We start from the raw sequence: 21,172 nt of genomic DNA on the forward strand, positions 1-21,172 counted from the left end.
CTTCCCGCGCGGGTGAGGCGCGGCGGCCGAGGCTCCCCGCGCCCGGGATGGGCAGGGGCAGGGAGGAGGAAGCGGTTTCGCGGCTTAAAAAAAACCCAGCAAACCAAACGACAAAAAAATCCGCCGAAAACGAAAAAAAAAAAAAACCCTCAAAACGTGGGGTGCTAGAAGGGGCTGTCGCGCGGCGGGGAGGGGAGCCCCGCAGCCGCGGGGATGGGCGGGAGGGCACGGCGGGGAGCCGCCACGGGCGGGACCGAGCGCAGCCCGCCGCGCCGGCCGGAGGCACAAAGCCCTGCGGAGCTCCTGCGCGGGCTCCGGGGCCGGGAGGAGGAGGGGGAGCGGCGGCGCGCAGGGGTCTCGGGGCGGGCAGAGCCGCGGAGGTGCCCCTCGCGGGGCGACGAGGCGCTGCCCGGGGGTGGCACCGGCCCGGCTTTGTTAGGGACGGGCGGCGGCGGCGCCTCCGCTGCCGCAGCGCGGGGGACGCGCGGGTGGGCGGCCGGCGGGAGCGCTCGGGGGGCAGCGCTGCGCCCTCGGCGCGCCCCTGGGATCCGCTGACTTCTCACAGATTTATTTAACATCACAAAGAGGTGCTTGGGTCCGTGACTTAACCTGAATGCTGTGGGAAATCTTAATAAATTATGTATGAAGCAGTGGGTCCTTTCTTCCCCTTTGTCAGATACGTAGCTTTTATGCTAGTAATTAGGTCACTGCTAGCAGAGTTCTCCTTGCTTTTGCTAAAATATGTGGCGATTTTTGGAGGACACATATGCTGCCAAATTATTTCATCCTATTCAGGTTTTGTGTCAAGATACAATATTCTTCCTGTTGACTCCCATGGAGGACCTTGTCTTTGGGCTGTAAGGGGTATTTTTCGTTTGATAGGATTTTCTTCAGAGGACCAGTACGGCCCGGTTTTGACTTGATTTGGAGAGTCATACCCTGAAAAATGCCTTTTAAAGGCGTCGCAAAAAATACACAGCTTCTTAGCGTGCATAGAAGTATTTTCAGTAAATTTTATTGCATACGTGAATAGCACGATATAGATCTATTTCCGTTTTTAAGTACTTCTTTCACCCTTTGCTGTTTGTTCCGTTGAAAATGCTTCTCAGTGGGTTTTTTTTCACTGTCTTTTTACTGTTTGGTTAATTTTTTCTGTTATCTAATGCAGGTAACAGATTTATGAGTATTTTGCCAAGATTATAGTTCTTTGAAAATACACATAGGCATATATACTGAAAGCCATTTTCTAGAACCAGACTCTTCTGTATTTTTAAGGAGACGTGAAGTAACTGTTAAAATGCTCTTCTCTTTCTCAGTTCTGTCAAATACAGTGATGCGCAAAAAAAGGTTTGATGAAGAAAAGTCTCAGTTTAAATACCTTCTTTATATATCCCCTCAAAACATTTTATATATATACCACTATTTTTAGAGTCTTAAATCTCCTGTCTTATGAGTATGAGAGACTTTGGATAATGCTAAATGTTAAAACATCATGTGAGTACTTAATATTTGGAATAACTGGTTTCAAAGGGTAAATTGGTGATACTGCATATTTCTGCTTTGGCATTTTGAGTCTTCAGTATAGTCGCTTAAATGTTAAAAGAAACAGAAGATGCAGAGGTGTTTTCATCCCTTTTTTTCTAAAAGGAAAAAGGGTGACAAAAGCACAGTAGTGATTATTATGATTATTATGGTGATGCTTCTTCCTGTACCTTTTTAACTCTTAAAAAGAAAGTCTTAGTAGTATTCTGTGTAACCACTGTAATAGTTCTGTAAGTCACACTCTTAAAATGGTAGCTTGAATAAAAGATCACTTCTAAATATAAGACTTTAAAATATTTATGGTGCAGATTTTTCTAAACATCACCCCTGAAATACAAAATACTTGGTTATGATGAATGTTCTGATACATCTTGTCATAATGTGCTGTTGTTATATCAGTATGGAATAATACAGCACAAGTTGGAAATGCATGTGGCTACAATTGGTTCCCTTGATCTCTAAATTCTTATGTTGGATTTCAATATGCATCTTAATTTAGTTGGTAAAATATTTATGTTGATGACATCTGGTAAATTCTTTTATTATCAGTGTAGCAAAATCGTGTTTAAAATAAGCTATACTACTAATGTTGTGCTGTGACGGTAAATTATTGTCAGCAAAGACCTAATTTCCACTAATGGTTTTCCAAAATCCATGCACCTGTGTGATCAGGTGCTGATACATTTCCTGCAAGACAAATGGGCTTATAAGTGCTGAAGAGAACCTTGAAGATGGCCCTGATAGGTCACCCAAGATGGAGAAATACATATTTATTGTAAATTATTTTTATAATATATAATAGAAAATTTTTATAGTATGTATAATTTTTTTTTATTACAGCTGATTTATTTCATGTTGGTTGTTTTGAGTTTGTGTTTTAAGGTAAAATAGGAAAGGAAATACCTTTCTCAGACTTTTTAATACCTTAAACTTTCTAGAATTGAATCCTTAAAGATTACGAGAAATATAAAAGTAAACAGGAGCAAGTCACGTGCAGTGAGGGCATACACAATTAGTCATGAATAACAAACATGATCATCTTGAAGGATGAGTGTTCAGGCTTGTGAATCATTCCTGATCCAATATAAGTTATGATCTAAATGATGTCTAGAGTGGTTTGTGTTCAATATAGTATTTAAATGCAAATCATGTTTCGAATTTTCATAGTCATATTCTGCATACAGCATGACTAACCAGCTAAGGAACTTCCCAACCCAGAGTTATAAATGAAGAAGTGGGAATTTTCTTGACAGTGTAATAAAAGCTGAACTTGACAGTTTATAGCCTGAAATGTATGACTTCTTGATTTTACTACTTTTGAATTAGGAATGTTTTTTTCATTGTTAGCATTCTTTAGTAAAAGTCCAAACATTAAATTATTTGTTTCTCACACAAACATACACTTGACCTTTATCATACTTGACATGTAATGAGGCACACAAAAGTTCAGACCATGATGTTCTCATTCCTTCTCCTCACGGTCTTTTAAGGAATGCTGAGAACATGGATCACTTACCACTTTTGGTTAAGATGGACAGATGATGCTTCTGTTCATGGTTGGTGAGTACAGGCCAAGTATGGAATTTACGGTAGTATCCCAAAATACAAAGATGGATTGAAAGGTCTTAATTTCTGAAAGAACAAAACACAAAAACCCAGTCTTTACCCAATCCCCACTCAGAAGGATTTAGGAAGGCTGGGTATAATAACATTTGAGTGTTTTAGTCTGCTGTCCACAAAGATAGCCTTCATGCAGAAGTGGATAGAAAACCCAAAAAGAAAAACTTAATGCAACCAAGGTTTAGAGAAAATTGTGTGGTCTTCTTTTAAAGGGACTAAGGCTTTCACAAATTGTGTTAGAATAACTGATAACAGTAATGGTTCTTCATCTGGCCTTTGCAGTTTTTTTTACATGGTTGAAAACCCCAGGAATCCATAGCATGCCCAATCTAGATATTATAATTTGGTATGATTTGTTATCAATTTTTTTGAATGTCATCATTTTCAAATGTATTAAAAAGAGTAGTGTTATATAACTTGCAATTAATTTTCTGTTATCAAAGCCCTTGTTGCTAAAAGAAACTGGAGGAAGAGCAGTTTTCTGTGATCATTGTTTTTTATATTCCTTCCTTCATCTCTGATGACCTAAGTGTGCTAAAGCAGAGCAGATTAGAACATGAGCAGATCTGCTGTTCACTCATGGGCAGTTCTCATTGTGGGCTGAGTATTTTCTTAGTTGTCTCTAACCGCACTCAAAGCCACTTTCAGACAGCTAATTTTTTTTGTGTGCCTGCATAGCCCAGTTGAAGAGAACCCAAACAAAATGGCTTCCCTTTCAGCTGCTCCTGGCTAGAAGTTTTGGGGATTGTTCTTAAATTGGGGTGGGGATAGGAAGATGAAATAAGCTGGCACCAAAGGCCATTTTAGTAAAGCATAGATTTATCACCAGGTGGAAATAACATAGTTGTTTGGTGTGATACTGGAGAAGGCAGAAATGTTTTTTCTGCTATTTGGAGAAATCAGGATAATGGACTTTTACAAATTGAGTCCAGTGGAGTATTTTTCAGTGAGTAAGGAAGGAGAGAATTGGACAATGCCAGTGAAGGATAAACATTTTTAAATTGGCAAACCTTGAAAGCTTGCCCAAACTGAAATGGATAAGACAGTCCCTGACACAGTAATACTCAGTTTGGGTAAGTTCTTGAAGACAGCAATTGGAGTGCTGGTATTTTGCCAGAGCTGAAAACCTGAAGGCCGGCTTCAAACGAAGTAATGGAAAATTCAATACAGGATTCAGTCAACAGAGAAATTAAAGTAGTGCAAATTGGCGTGGTTTGATATGTTCAAAATAAGAACAGCAAACCCCCCCACACTTCTTTCTTATGAGTGCATTGATAAGGAAGCTGTATGAAAATGGTCCACTTAGAGCTGAAGTTACTAAAATGGAGCTCACTTACCTTGGAACAGCTGTGCTGGATTTTTTGCCCCTACCTGTCAGCCTTGCCCCTCTTTTGGAAATAGCTGTGCAACAGCTGCTGAAGCATCGTGGTTAATGACCCAGCACAGTAAACTTAAACTGACACCTATTTCAGATTACCTTGGCAGTCGGGCAGTAATCTGCAGTGGTTTAGCAGCTGCCACTTGAGCAGCTGAGCCCTTCCCCACTTCCCTGGGTGGGAATCGTGCAGAGATGGGTGGGGCAGACAGCTGGGGAGGCACCGGCAGAGCCCTCCCGGCCACCCCACCGTTGGCCACAACCACTGTGAGTTAGAACCCGTAGGCCTGGTGCTTAAAAATAATCTGTTTTTAAAGGTAGTTTAGATAAACTAATTGGGAAAATGTCATGGCTGTGTCAGCACTTCCTCCCTGAATTCAGTGTGGTGTGCCCTTGAAGAAACAATTCCCCATTAGACACATTCCTATGAATGAATGACAAAAATTGACAGAGTGGTAAAGAATAACAAGGATGAGATACTGGGCTCAGCACTGAAGAGTTGCAGAGCTGATGTGCCTTCCCAGACCTACTAAATTATATTCATGAACTTTAGATAGAATCAGTATTAAAATATAGATACAAAAAATTTCAAAATATGGAAACAAAGATTAAACATATCAAAATTTATAAAATGCAGATACATTGTATCTACATGTAGAGTTAAATTTTATATAATAATAAGAGAAACATTGTGAAAAATCTGAGTTACAGAGTGTAGAAGTAAATGTGCTTGCCAGTGGTAGTAGAATGCAATAGTAGTGATGATAGATTTTATGGATAAAAGCAATAATGGAAGTCTGAAATATTTTCATAAGGAGCTTTAATATATGACAAATTGTTATGGTTCTTAAGTAGAACCCCTTCAGGGCATATTGAGTATATATGCTTACTGATTTCAAAGAAAAAGGCTCTGGTCAATTAAAAAGTTCTAAATTTTCAGGCTACATTACATTTTTTCCTATCACTTGGGATTTGAGATCAAAATGGGTGCATGTAAATTCCTGTCTGGGCAGTGGCTACTGGTACAGTTTTCTTAATATAAAAAATGCATATCTAAATCTTAACAGTGTGTTTGCATAAATTTAAGCTTCTCATTAATTTTGATTTTAGTGCATAAAAGAGTTCTATCCAGCTTGAAATTCCTCTTTGATATGTATATTCATGCGAAGTGCTGATTCAGTAAAGCGTGAAATTTCTTGTCATAATTTCACCTTACTTTGGTAGGAGATGGAGAAGAAGCTTCTTAATGATGAGAAATATGGGTCAGGGAAGTAGGAGAGCTAGATTTTGGGTGTCTCTCATGTGAGGATATGGAATTTCAAAGTTTTTATATTCCATGAGGCTTATTTTTCGGAGTAAATCTGGAAAAATCAGTATCTATTCTTGCCTTTGATGACCACTTTGGAAAGAAACAATGCTAGAGTGTAAAAGGGAGCTTGCTTGACTTGAAGCATAATAGTGAATTTCACAAAGGTGAGTTGTGTTGCATTCATGATGTGTTTTCCCTTGGGCTGGGTGAAATGTGAAATGGATTCTGGAGGTCAGAGTTCTTCCCTTCTCCTGCATTCTCCCCCACTGTAGTGGTTTCCTACAGGGGGAAAGAAGAGTTAGTTGTTCTTGATCCAGCTGATTCTGACCCAGCGGTGTTGAATATGTTTGCATGTGCAGTGGTACAGCTGCAGACTAACAGGCCATGTCTGAGGTATTCCTTGCTTTCCCTTGGGCTGAATGAGGTGGGATGTGGCTGGGAAACCTGTCTGGCCAAGAAGGTCCAGAGTTTAGCTCTTTCCTCAAGGCAAGCAATGTAACCACTGAGAAACTACGAGAAGGGGGTGAAGTGGTACAGTCAGTTTCTGTTGATGCCGACAGTTCTGTGTTTAATAAAGCTATAATATATAATTTATAAAGTATTTATAAGTAATTTTTTTTACCCAGAACATAAATCCAAGGATTGTTTTGGGACCTGAATTCTGATCTGCTCTGTCTAGTTTCAAGCAGTTGGTATAAATGTACTTTCAGAAGAGAAACAGATTTTAATTGTGAGGGGTTTATCTCATACATGGAACCACTTATGTGTAATGGAGCCCTGTGATTTCACTCTTCAAATCACGTGCCTGAGAGATGACACAGTGTTCAGCATCAGAAAGCCTAAGCTGCTTGGTGGTCATATATTACCTGTGTCAGTTTCCCACATTTTAAAACTAATTAATGGTGTCTTTTGTGAAATACTTCGGCATTTCATTACTTCAGAAGAAGAAGAAACAAATATCTTGAAGGTGCCAAAAATAAGTGCAGCATTTGTCTGTATTGAAGTTTAGGAATACAAGATTAGATTTCTTGAGCCATGAAGTCTGGCTCCTTCTTGTGTAGTATGCTTGGCAAGGATCCCTCTGAACTACAAGTTCTAGTTGATGTTGCCAGCCTAGGTTGATAAATGACCGATTTACACCCATTTGTTCTGTGTCAGTATTGTGTTTTAACATATCTATTACTCTCCCTCTTCAGTGTTTTCTGCTCTTTAGTATAGCTGTGTCATTCCAGTCTTTGATGTGCTGAGGCAGCCAAGGTGTGCTTGTCTAATCTCTTCTGAGATACTCTCTCATCCCCTGATCACTTTGCATCTTTCTCTGCACCCACTTGAATTCACTTTTCTTACCCATGTCTTTGTAAAATGATTTGATAACTCTGGGGATTGTGTTTGGTCTCCTTGTGCCAGTCTCATTGGCAGCACACAGTGCCCTGCAGGCTGGCTGCTGAGAGGCTTCACTGCTCCAGGTTGACAGTCCTATGTGAGTGACCCTATGTCGCTATGCTCTTTAATTCCGTCCTGTTTCTGCTGCTTTATTTCTCAGTTCATCGAATTCATTGTGTATGACATCGAGTCCTCTGACCTTGTGCAACCTCTTGAATTTATGGGAGCAAGTTTTGATGCTACTTCTTGTGCCAGAGTCAGTAACAAAACATTTAAAAATGCCCGTCACAGTCTAGTTTTGGGGGAACTTTGCTGACAGCCTGCCTCCAGCCCAATAATTTGGCTTTCAGCACTGCCCTGTGTCATCTTGATGTCTTTGAACTGCTCCTTACCCATGTACAGTTTTTCTGTTAATCTCTATATCAGCTGTGGTGACACTGTTGCTTATTTCTTCTTTGGGCATCTATTTAGCAGAAAAAAAAATGTTTTGGGTTACTCAGGTTGTGGTGATCAGCTAACTAATTTCTTTTTTATCTGAAAATCCACAAAGCTTGACATTTGAATAAATCAGGAAGTGACTTCTAGTCTGAGGTAGAATATTGTCTCTTAGTGGTGATGTCCTACTTTCATGTTATAAGAATAAAGGAAGCTGAGGAACCTAGATCAGAAGGGTGGAAAGGCAAACCAAATCTCCCCTTCAGGATCCTTAATCATTTAGCAAAAATATGTTTTGCATATAAAATACCAGAGCTATGCAGTTTATGTCTTTGTACCATAGCTCCTCCTCATCCATTTTTCTCCATTTCCTTTGTTGTGTGTGTACATCTTGTTCATGGGGCTGATTGATCTAAATTTCAAAAATTGATCTAAATTTCAAATCTGTAAATTAGAATTCCTAAAAATGGACAGGAAATGGAAAAACTGGATACTTTTTTTGTCATTACCTGTCCTTTCATATTAATAATGAATTATAGCAATGGGAGAAAAAGGTACTCTATCAAGAAACAAAATGCATGTCCTACATGGCACAGAGCAGCTTCTGTAAATCACATGTAGATGAATAAATGTATGATATACTTCAGTAAAAACAACACATTCTACCAGTACTACAATATAGTCCTAATTCATGGCAACTAATGGGAAGAAGTTTCCATTCTTCTTAACTTCTGTGTTTCTTTCCTTGGGCTTGTGCATGCAGTCTGTTCTGAAATGTGAACTATAGCTGTTAATTTTCTTAATAGTAATGGAAATTGTTACTTATTAGATAAAAGCATATGTGAAATGTAACAGAAGCAGTCTGCCCTTACTGATTTTTTGGTGTTTGTTTGTGTGTTTTGTTTTTGCTACAACTCTCCTTGACTAGACTCAACCTTTTAGGTGAAACAGCCTGATGATACCCCAGAATTCACATTGTAGAGTAGTTATTTCAGATTGCCTTTATTTCTCTAAAAACAAGGTCTTCAATAAAGCATGACCAAATTTTGAAAAAGAAATATTACAGATTCTTTTTGCTCATGGAAGTCACAGTTTCATGAGTGCCAGGTGTCTTCCTTCTCCTGTCTTTGATGGTGACAGGTGCTTGGAAAGGAAATAAACCAGTCATATCAAATGTACTACAGCTTTTGTTATTGTTCCTGTCTTCAGTGGTGTACACTCTTCTTTACATTTCGTTTGGTTTAAATTTAGAAAGGTTAAACACAATTTTCAAAATTTGTACTGAGGAACAACAACATTTTTTAATAATTTAACCTAATTTTTAGTAGACTGGATAATTCAATTGAGTTTCATCAGGAAGAGGAAACTTGATTTTATAACGGATTACACAAGCAGTAAGGACAAAGGTTTGGTCAGAGGTTACAATGGAAATGCTAAATAAGAGCTTTTAATTGTTTCATCTTTTCCAAAGTAACTGCAGTAATGAAAGGGAATGTTGCCCTGTAAGTTTTAAATTTTCTTTTTCCTCTAAGTTACAGGCCATATACTTACGAAGTGTCTCCGGTGACATTGGAAGGGATAGCTTGTGTTATGTGAAGTGCTAGGCTTCCTTTTATTCTCTGGAATGGCTGATGAAATCAAAATTGATAGCGTTAGTTCTAAAGAGTTGCAAATATTCATTAGCCATGTTTTAGTTAACTTACATTGTTAGGTGAACAACTCTGCTGGCTTTTGGTTTGGAAAGTGGGGAACAATTTGTGCTTTATAATTGAAATCGAAGTATTTGTTTCTTTCTCCTTTATAATGGCTGAGTAGTTGTGATGGCATTCTGGGACTGTGTTACCGTTTTACTGAAAGCAGTATGGGATCCCTTGATATCAAGAGTAGCTTTTCATCTTTAAATTCCATGGTGCAGTATGACTACTTCATGTGAAAGAAATTTGTTTTAATCTTGTGCGTTGAAGGATACTTTTAAAAAATATCTACATATTTACTACATTTGATGATAAGGAGTTTTTTTCAGTTAAAATTCCCCAGTATTTACTGCTTTCCTTTCATATAGCATCTCCTTCAGAGTGTGTGCTGTTCCTAGGAACATTGAACATCTGTGACTATGAGTTGTTTCCTAAAATAAGTAGGTAGTCAGCGTCTTTTCAATATGTGTGAAGATGCTTGTTGTCTATATAAAAATTCTATATATGGTCTATTAGCTGCAATTTCTCCATGTTGAAACTGTAGTGCCAGTATAAGGATGCTTTTGTATGATGCAGTGATTTTCTTCTGTGTATTCTAGCTTCCCCTAATATCTGATGCAATTGACAATGAACTTTTTTCCTTCTCTTAATCATGCACATCAAATGGAGGCCCACAGGAAAAAAGTCTTGAATTGGCATTAGTTCTAGGCATTAACAGTTTGGTTTAATGGATTTAAATTAAATGTTTAGAAAGTCATGTGGTAAATGGGAGAAAGAGATGATTTTGTGGTTAGATACATTGGGGTAGTGAAAGGTTTTTTTCTGAAATGCTTAAATTTAATATTTTCTCTTACTTTTTTAAGGGCTGAGGGTAGCCCAGGATGGCCGCAGCTTCATATGATCAATTGTTAAAGCAAGTTGAGGCATTAAAGATGGAGAACTCCAACCTTCGGCAAGAGCTAGAGGATAACTCAAATCACCTCACAAAACTGGAAACCGAGGCGTCCAATATGAAGGTATTGCAAGCTCTGTGCCTGTGTGGGGTTTCTGTCACTGCCCTTTGTGTCATGGACTGGGAATTGCTGAGTGAGTTTTGTGTACTTTTAGACTCCTATGGAAGTCCTTTTCCAGGCCATGTAAGGGAAAAACTATCAGCTATATTTATTTATTATTATTTTTTAATTTCAAAACTGTTTTCTAGAAACAGCTCCCAGTGTGCTGTGATAAGCATTACCATTTTAGCACAGCTGTACTTCCCAGCAGGAAGTCCAGAGTGTTGACACAGGTTGACAAAGCAAGTATTGTTCACCTCTTGAAAACATGGGAAACACTGGAGTTTTTCAGTGTTTTCAGGTAATTTTAAAAATTTGAGGGTTTGCTATAATTACAATATTTAAGATCTCAACAGAAGTTCCTTTTAACATAAGACCACAAGTTCTCCAATCTCTCCCAAAGCTTAAATTAATACTTAAAAATTTCACCCAGATCTGTCCTGCTGGTGTTTGTTGGCTAAGTGTAGGCCTTCAGAGCCACCTGTCTAAGAGCAAACGCTAGGCTCAAGTGGAATTTAGATGGATTTTAATCAGTAGGAAGATACACCATCATCTGTATCTGTCTGATCCATGATACTGGCAGAAGGCGGCAGAATTTTGCAAGCCTTAGAGCTGCATTAATGTGGTGCTCTTCCTAAGCTGACAAATCCTGCTGCTTTTTGCTAGCAGGCAGCAAAACCAGTCTGCTTTTGGTACCTCAGTTAGAAGAGCTCAGAAATTGTTGGTATTTCTGTGTATACTCCTGTACAGGGTAGGCATATTCTAAATATTAAGCAACATTATTTTCTCCATCTACTTGCTTCCCGATCTTCATATCACAGACTTACTGTTCCTTTACAACCAGTCTTTAACTTTTAAAATACAGTAATGTGATTAATATAGCAATTAAAAATATTTGAACTGAATTTTCTTCTCCTCCAGCATGTAGACTGTATATTCACTATAAGAAGAAAAATTCTGCTTTTGGAAACACTAGTTACAACATTTGAAAAAAAGCACAGATTTTTCAGATATTTTTAGTCCTTACGTTGCAGTGTAAAATGTAAATGGCTTTGCTATCTAAATTAAAAGGAAATTATAGTCCTTTACACCAGCTACTTGAAATGGTTGTTGTCATTAGCAGCTGCAGAAAAAATGCTTGTTTGCTGAGTTATGTGTCTTTAAACTAATTCTGTCATTTATATTATTTTTCTTAAGAAAATATTGCAACAAATTTGTCAGTAACTCCCTCCACTGCCTGTCATTGCAGTCTAAAATAAGGAAGGGAAGAACCGGACAGATGATCTTCCTGCTAGTTTTACAATAAAAGAGTAAAAATGTCTTTTTTTCTCTTCTTCATCCACATACAAGTGTTTTGGTTTTTGGTCGTTTGGTGGAGGTTTTTCTAGCTTTTGTGTAGATAATTAAATTTCCAGTGATCTAGAGACAGTCCAGGTGTACAAGCTAGTCTCTAGGGCATTAATTTGGGGTGTGGAATGGCTTTGTGTTCTTACTTTAAATCTGGCAGACTACCGAACAGAAAGTGGCTCCATTGCACTCCTCTGTGATTATGAACATGCCCAGAGTAGAGGTCTCATTTTTTTTCTGTCCCAAGTTCCCTTCTAGATTTAAGGAATGTAACCCAGAAAAACCTCCACCTCAAATATCAAACTCAGTATGTTTCACTTTGGGGGATGGATGGAGAAGAGATTGTTCAGATTAATTTGATGGTTTTTGTTGTTTAATTCACGTTCTATTGGAAAATCATTGATTCCTCAGGTGTATTTGCACCTGCACCTGAACCACAAAGTCATGTCATTCCCTTGTTTGTTTCAGACCCTTTTCTTTGGAAAGTATCACAACATAGTTTTAATTTGAGTCAAACCTGAAGGATGGTATGGGAATGATCCTGGGGTCGGATTGGAGTCTGTGGGTGAAGTTTGATGGGGATCATTGCAGGATTCTCTTAAATTGGGAGATAATTTTAGTTTCGCAGGCTTTTGGAGAAAGTGTGTGTTGGCTTTGTTGCACTAAACGAAACTGCATGGTTTGTATGGTCCCCGTGCCATAGTTAGGGATGATTACAAGCAAAGTCATTAGCAGAGCCAGAGCAGTCAAGTTCGAAAGCCCTTTGGCTACCATATATATGCAGTCAAAGATTTCCTGAATGTCTTGGAAAAAATGATCCTTTGGGAGCACAGAAGTGTCACAGAGCCATTGTAACCCGTCCTGCCAAGTAAAATCCTAAATATTAGCGGAAGAAGGGGAGAAGCAGTGGGGAAAACAAGCTGTGGGTTCCATGACAAACATCACTGCTCTTGCAGTGTGAATTTTGGTCTGTGGCCCAGTGCAGGGACATCTCACAGTGATTCTTTGGACTGCTGCTCTGCCTGTCTCCTCATTTCCTTGTATTCTGTAATCAGCTGTAGAGGGGAGTAGTTAGGAAGGGCATTTTAAAGACAATATTTAAAGGACTTGATTTTGGAAGTAGTAGTGTTAAAACGTTGTGTAAGTATGCCCCATCTTTATAATCCCTTCATTTCAGAATTGTAAGGTAATCATGTGGGAATTAAAAGCTTGACATGAGCTCATCTTGCACATGTATTTATTATAAACTAATACTGACCTATATAAGAACAAGGTCTGACTGCTTCCTGTTTAAAGCTAAATCTCTTACTTAAAAGTGAAGACTCCATTTACTGACCAGAAAACAACACGATGGATAAACAAAGAGAAATGTGATAAAGGGGGGTGCCAAAATGATTAGTAAAACAATCTCCACTTTGTTTTTTAATTTGTGTTGTCCTAGGGATTAACTGTTCAAACAAAAGAAATCCCTCAGAGTACTATGACTAACTTGGGAAATTCATTTGTTTTTATTGGCTTGCTGTCAGATGAAATACAGCAGTTTGGTATGATAAAATGTTCTCTTTAAGTCAACAAATACGCTGTTTGATGATCGATGAAATAACAATGTTGGCTCATAAATAAAAAAAAATGGTGTCAGTGTCTAGATGTAAGAGTAATTGCATAAACCACAGACTATGGACAAATTTAGAAAACTATGAACAGTTTTATCAGAATTCAGAACCTGTAAAATTCATGAAGAGACAAAAAGTAATCCAATGTCAGCCATACTACTTTGTGCATATACTTACATGTCTCCCGCATTTGTGGAAGACTCTGTGAGACTTTCCTGCCTGGTTCTTGTAAAAGACAAGTATTTTTCTCTTTAAGGATGGCATATATATATATTTTTTTTTTTTTTTTTTTTTTTTAATGTCATAGCTAATTAGTATCAGCATTTTTCCCCATATAAAATATGGGGGAAACAGGTATACTTAACTTAAACTCCAGAACTCTAGAAGTAGCGTAAGAGTGACATCATGCTTCATTTCCACACCCACTGTTTGAGTGCTTTGATTTTATAGTAAATCAGTAATACATGATATCTTGTGTAAGAAAGCCATTTTTAGTATATGTGATGCTCTGTGAGCAAAACATTGTCTCTTCTATTTTTATAAAGTGCACTTAAAATTTTATTCTACATATGACTTTTCAGTTTATTCAATGTCTTCTGTACTGTGTCCACGTTTCAAAAATAAAATAGGAAGACTGTCACTAGAAGTGATTCAGATTTCTTGATTTTTTTGAGATGTGTTCTAACCAGATAAATATACACCAAAGAAACACAGTAATGGTTAAATTCTTACCAGAAAATCATGAGCTGTTCATTCATGTGTTGTGGAGGGTGGTGTTTTGGCAGATCATTTTCTTCATATAAACGTTTTAGTTTTAATAATTTTCTGCGGGTTTTATTTGTTTTTATTTGGTTTGTGTGTTTGAAGGAATTAATGTTTAAAAGACAAAGTCTTAGAGAGCTCATTACTATCACATCCATTGCAGATCCAGAGAGTGATTTTTTTTTGACATTGATGGTGTTTGTGAGTTTCTTCTGCTAATTAGATAGCAGGGCAATAAAACTTGTTATGCTATTATGTTGGATTGAAAAATATTTTCACTAAATACAAAAGCAAGAATGAAGATATTTTATTTTGAGGATTTTTATTTTGAATGCGTTTCTAAAATATCAAGCTATGGTAATTTAATGTGGTAGCAAAAGGAATATTAAGTCTCTAGGATATAATATCCCAGATTTATTGCAGTGGTGTACATACTTTGTGATGATGAATTCATACTCAAATTACCAGAATTAAAGGTAAAAACTATGCTAAAGAAGATGCCATGGTGCCCAGTTTTCATCTCGTTTCTGTCATGATGGCTTTGTAGAAATTGTGAGAAAGTTTACATCATATTAGAACTAAAGTGTACTTTTATAACTAAATATGATTAAATTGCATTTTATTTTATCTGCAAATTCAACTTCCCATTATATCTTTTTTTGACTATTGGAAAGGATGAGTATACAAATCCTTATCAGGAATAGCAGATTGACTGGCAAGTTAGCAACTTATCAGCTACAGTAGCTTGTTTGTCTCATTTTAAAATGAGGAAGAGTCTCTGAAAAACGTGCTGTTTGCAGATTGGAGCTTGTTAGCCTATGTTTGTCTGTATAAACAGAAGATTGATGTTCAGAATGTTCCAGAAACTAACTTAACTGTCTTGCAGTGTTTTGACATGGAAGTTGCACTTTGTGATCTATAAGTCATAAGAGTTAAAGAAAAATTTTTTTTTAAGTGCTGATCCTTTACATCAGATATACTCATGGCTTAATCACAGCCTTTTTAGGAGTTAGATTTCAGGTACCATTTGTACCCGTTATCCCCCTTGACTAAATTTCAATATTTCCTTTTAAATGTCTCCTGAGCAATTCTCTCTTTAGGAATGAGTAACTGCTCTTATCAGATGTCTCCCTGATCAGGTAAGCAGGTGATCCCATTTTCTTTTAAATTGACAAACCACACTTCATGGCCTTACAGTCTGCTTAGCCACCACTTTTTGGTATTTAACCTTGAAAACCTGCTTTGTTCTGATGAGCTGTCTCTGATCATCAGTGTTTATTGATCTTTGTGGTAAGCCATAAAAGGTGTTGGAGATACTCTAATTGGCACAGCAATTTTTGGCTCAATGTATTGTGGTAAGCCACGTGCTTACCACAATTCAAATTAGAATTTGAAGCCCAACATATTCACAGAGACCTCTGATACACACAGGTTAATATATTGTCATGTGCTATATACACATGCAGTGTGCATCTGTCTGTGTGTGTGCTTCCTCAAGCAGGTGGTAGATGAATACATTTGAGAGATATCCAGGTTTGCAATAGCATCTTCTGAAATCTAACGACAGTTTTTCTTCTAAGGTACCAGCAATTATGCATTTTGCTGGGGATACTTACTGTGTCAGATAACATCACTTTTCCATCTCTGTGTAAAAGGAGAGTGTTTCTAGCTGCATCCTGCCTTTTCCTTTTTTCGTTTTATCTTCAGAGAAAAGATTTTTGATTGGCATCACATACAGTGAAATGTTTCACCAGGGCATATATAGAAAAACACAGCTGAAAAATTAAGTTAACTATGAAAGCAAAGCAGTCAGAAGAGAATGTTAAAGTATGCTAAAATAGATATACTTGATCTGGAATTGCTATTAGTGAGTAGGCTACACATAGTAACTAAACTACAGGATAACTTGGTGTTTCGTTTGAATCTTGAATGTAGTGCAATACACATTTCTTGTTGTATCCTGTTGCACGTTAGAGTATTAGCGTTATTTCCAGAACTAGATTCCAGAATCTGATTTCTGAGTGATCTGAGTTATCTGGTATGTTGTTATTGCTGCTGAGAGGTCAAGTCAGATATAACATAGTGGATTATAGTTGCTTCATGGACTAAAACGAGTGTTGTGATATCTCCACAGCAACTGGTCATACAGAACTTGAAGGTATTTCCCTACTATACTGAGAACATCTCAGTGGCCCTGTCTCTAAATTTTAAGTATCAACAATAAAACTTAGTGAACAAAGGGGTAAAACACATACAGTGAAATATCAGAAACAAATTATATTTACCCAAGTGTTCAAAAGCAACCTGATTATGAAATCGCTGAACTGTTGGTTGTAAGTTATGACCTTTTTCACCTTCTCTTAAGCAGTTGGGAAAGTTGAGGTGTGACCCATCTGGCTTTAAAGAAAGCAAACTACAGCCAAAGAAAGAGAAGTCATTTGCTTGAGTGATCTTTAGACCACTATACTTTAAATAGTGGTCATGCAAATTATTTCCCTTCTGACAAAAGTCTTTGTTAGTTTGTCAGCCAGTAATATCTTGTCTTTTCTTGAATCATGTGGTTCCTCAGTGGGAAGTTCTCTACTTGCAGCAATTCTGCAAATTTTGCTTCATAGTCAAAGTTTCTCTTCCGTATATTCCACACTGTGTCAGCGTTTCTGCTGGAGAGAGATCTCTTAGTTGGAGATCTGTTAGATTCCCCCTGGACTCTGAGATTCTTCACCAGCACTCTTCCACTTGCTTCCTTAGGCGTTGTCCTTTATTTGGTGTCTGCTGGATGTAATGATACGCTGTCAAATTACAGAATTCAAACTGAAGAAAGTCCAGTGACATACTTTTTTTGCTCTTCCACGAGACAGACACCTGTATTGCTTCTCTTTAGGATTCTTTACATGTTTAAGGCCTGCTGGTTATAAACAACCAGTTGTGATTGTCAGAAAAAGATCAAGATTTTGTGATCAAGATTCATTTTGAAATGGCCTCAGCATCTCATCATGCAAATTGCACAAGATGGCAGGTGTGAGACTGTGTTACTTTTTAAGAAAAAAAAATTCAGGAAAAGCTGCTGATCTACTGACCTGCAAATTTGAATTTGTAATGGACATACCAGAAACCACAGTAAAGAATGGACTTACTTGTGGGTAAAGAGTTAACCTTTCTTTTTTAGGGAGAAATGTAGGTCACAAATAAGAATTCTCTGGGGGAATCGCTGAGTAGGAAGTAAGCAGTTTTGGCACTGGGGACTCTGCTTGTTTTCCTAAAATGAGTTCAATAATGTCCCTCAATAAAGCCTCTTGAAGAGCCCAAGTTGATCTAAGAGGGTTCTTGGTTCTTTAATGATTATTCAACTTAAAGGTAGAAAATGAAGGGCAAAATAAATAGTCTTTCTTTTTCTTTAGTAAACCCATAGTATCCTAGTGAGATTTCTGCCATTACCTGTATTTCTTTTCAACGTATTTTTAAGTCATTTGGAAAAAAAGAGGGAGGTACAAGAGTTTGACTGATGCTTTTCATGGTGGTAAAAATGAACAGAGGAGTGTGAATAGTTGCAGAAGAATCTTGTGGTATTGAGTGATTGAATTGAATACATGGCAAATAAAACTCCATGTTCCAAAGAGCAGAAGAATCATGACTTCTAGAAAATAGCCTTAACTTTATGTACACCATGAAGTCTGAATTAATATGGCAACAGCATAGAAAGAGGTATTAGAGATACTCTAAATACCTGAAAAATAAAATTCCATGTAGTGTCAGATTAGTGCTTAGTTTGGTTCCTCAAAGTTAGTCTGATACTGGGAATTACTGGGCATAAAGAGGGAAACAAAACAGTTATAATTGTGTCAACATGGACACGTGCTGATCCAGAAAACGTGTATTGTGTTCTGTTCTGATGAACTTCCTCAGGAAGGACCTAGTAGAATTCACATTAGGTGCCAAAAAGATTTAAGTGATCTGAAAATCTTCCTTAAGTGCTGTGATTTAATAAAATGTAACTTTTCAGGTGAAGAGATGGGAAAAAGAGAGGGACAGGATGGGAAGAAGATTGTTGCGCTCTAATAAAAGATTGTAAGTGTCATGAGGAGAGTTATTAGAGAATTAATCGTTTTCCTGAATACCAGATTTAAGGACATCAAATAACGTCATGAGATAGCTAGTGGAAAACAAACAAAACAAAGCTTGTTTCGTATCATGTTTGCCATGGGAGGTAGGAACACTGGAGATACAGTTTCAGGAAGTCTGCAAGTCAAGGCCAGAGGGAAGCTGGGGAGAGGACATGCAAGAGAAATGAACAGTAGGTTCAGTTCATGTATCCTCACTAGGTGTCTGCTGTTGGAGAGGAGGGAGGTTGGTTTGGCAAGATGTTTGGTCTGTCTCAGTGTTAAGGATGGTGTTTGCTCTTGATTCTGTTCTTGGTTCTTGCCTAGAGCACAGGTCATATGAGGAGCAGCTGAGGAAGCTGGAGGATCTCAGCCTGGAAAAAACGAGGCTCAATGTGGGACCTTCTCACTCTCTACAATTTCCTCACAGGAGGTTGCAGCGAGCTGGGGGTGGGTCCCTTCTCCCAAATAACAAGCAACAGGCTAAGAGGAAATGGCCTCAAGTACTGGGGAGGTTTAGATTGGACATTATGGAAAATTTCTTCACTGGAGGAGTTGTCAAGCCCAGGAACAGGCTGCCAAGGGCAGTGGTGGAGTCACCGTCCCTGGAGGTATTTAAAGGACGTGTAGATGTGGCACTGAGGGACATGGTTTAGTGTAGGACTAACCCAATGGTGGGTTTAAGATTTTTCCCAGCCTAAGTGATTCAATGATTCTGTGATCATCCTGTGATGTCAGTACTATGCTGCTCTGAGATTGCAGACCCATTACCACTTCTACTGCCTCCTTCAGTTCTGGCATTTATTTGTTTCCTATCATCCTAGTTCTGTCTGTGCATGCCTGGCTTACAGCTTTACAGAGACGAATCCTGTTTACCTGGATACAGGCTGTAGTGAAATAAACTTCTTTTTTTCACTTCCTACTTGAAGCAGTTGAACATAAATTTTCCCTCCTTAATTGGCCTTTTTGTCACCAAGTGATGAGAACCTTCTAGCACGCTCTTCATTTGCTCATTGCTATGCAAGGAGTGTACCTCAGAAAGTGGTGCCTGTTGTTGAATCTGTCCTTGTCCTGGCATTGTTTCCATGCAGCTTCCAGCCAACTCTAATGAGTCAACTTCATTTTGTCTGACTGATTTTTCAGCATTCTGGCTAATGTGGCCAAAGTTGGGGGGTTTGGGTTTTTTTTAACACTTTTGTACTCCTGGCTCTTAGGAGTTGTTTATATGGTATTGCAGGCTCTGCTGTCTTAACGGAGCTTGTTTTTCTTCTCTAAACTTACAGCTTTTTAAAAACATGTTTTGATCCATACACTGTCTGGTACACAGGAGGTGCTTTGTCTTGATTTCTCTGATACTTCACTGAATTTTGTTGTTCCCTTTTGAAGAGGATGAAGCAGGAACATAAATTCCAGCCATCATTAAAGGGAAAGGTAGAAGGATTTGGAAGTGCTTTGAAGAGCAGCTAAAGATGCAGTAACAAATGAGGAGTTTGTGTAATAAGTTCAGTGCTTTGGAGAAGGAAGCTATATGAGGGAATCAATGAATCAAAAGCATAAATTAATACAATTTATTTGCAATTTGTGTTTGTATCAGCTGCAGTGAATTTGACCACCAGATCTGTTCTTTGCTTTTATCAAGAACAAACTTTGTGTTTGAGATGAACTACAAAAGAAACCCTTAGTAATTTGTGCAACTGAGTTTATTTTTACTCTTTCTCATTTTTAGACTTAAAAAAACCCAAACCAAACAAAATATCCAAAAACAACAACAACAACAAAAAACCCACACATAGTAAGAAAACAAACAAACCAACCCCATGCAACAAATGAAGACAAAAAATGCATTTTATTTGGGTTTGCAGATTAAAACATTAAGGAAATGACAGGTTTCGGGCAGATGATGCCATCCTGATTTTGCCAGTTGGTCTGTACATCCTATAATACAATTTTACCTATTCTACAAAAAAATCTTCCGAAGTCAGCAGGCTCAATGCTCCCAGTATGGATGAAAATATATACCTGTATAACATAGTGTTGTTTTCTAATTTACTTCTACAAAGGAAGTTTTAAATCCATATTTTCGGGCAGTTAGTGTTGTGTAACGAGTGAAGTACTTCTCTTGAAAGTTATTCCTTAATAGAAATTGTTTCTGCAGGAAGAATGGAACTTTTTTTACTGAAAAATACTTTTTTTTTTTCACAGTATTGAAAGTAAACTAAAACTCCATCTTCTTCTGTCAGCTGGATAACTGTCTCTTTGAATGACTGTGGTCTCATTATGAGTGGGTCACATACCTCCTGGAAATTGCACAGCTGTGATCCCCATCAGAAACACTGTCTTTGGACAGCCAAGCTAGTATGGGACAATTAAGTGAGAATTGTGAGATACACACCTCAGACAGCACTGAAAAGACAGTGCTCAAAATCCAGTTACATTCATGTTCCGGTTTGGGCAGATTTGGAAATACATCCCCTGGGAGAAGGCAGCCTACAACCACCCCTCCCCCACCAGGTTTGGGAAAAAAAAAATTTTCTTCGAAGGAAAGTGAAAGATAAAAACTATTTATTTAACAAACACACAGGAAAAGGGATAATAATGCTAAATGATAAAACCTCCCACTCTGCTGAGAGAAACCTGGGAAATTTCAGAGTCCTTCCGTAGATCTCTCTCTGTCCCTCCTTGGAGCTGGGATGGGGTGGTGGGCCCACCTCCAGGGCCAAGGCCTTGGTGGAAAGTCCTCCTGTTGTATTCTGATGTTGAAACAGTCCAGCAGGGAAAAAGGGAAAAAGACCAAGTCCTAGGAAAACAAAAGTTCATATCTCCGAAGGAAAAGGAGCTGAGGAAAAAAAAAACTGCCGAAAGCTGGCTGGAAAGAAAAGCAAGCTGGGTGCTTCCCTTCCCTCTCGCTCTCCTGCCGCAGTTGGAAAAAAAAAAAGTCGCTAT

The 21,172-nt window shown here is 38.1% G+C and overlaps 1 protein-coding gene across 7 annotated transcripts in view; it reads left to right on the forward strand.

The window, feature by feature from the left end:
* APC (APC regulator of WNT signaling pathway) overlaps positions 1 to 21,172 on the forward strand; it is a 95,923-nt gene that overhangs the window by 21,858 nt on the left and 52,893 nt on the right. For 6 of the 7 annotated variants that reach the window (XM_042020608.1, XM_042020607.1, XM_042020612.1 and 3 more), the window contains one exon: positions 10,222 to 10,374. In XM_042020608.1, the coding sequence (XP_041876542.1) occupies positions 10,240 to 10,374 (135 nt within the window). In that variant the 5' untranslated portion in view covers positions 10,222 to 10,239. Of the gene's footprint in view, positions 1 to 2; positions 34 to 8,060; positions 8,067 to 10,221; positions 10,375 to 21,172 lie in introns of those variants that run through there. The other variant, XM_042020610.1, reaches the window with a different exon arrangement.

Source organism: Corvus kubaryi, unplaced genomic scaffold, assembly GCF_017639235.1.
Source record: "Corvus kubaryi isolate FWS band 111438036 unplaced genomic scaffold, C.kubaryi_AGA036_p1.0 37028, whole genome shotgun sequence".
In the NCBI taxonomy this organism is placed as follows: domain Eukaryota; kingdom Metazoa; phylum Chordata; class Aves; order Passeriformes; family Corvidae; genus Corvus; species Corvus kubaryi.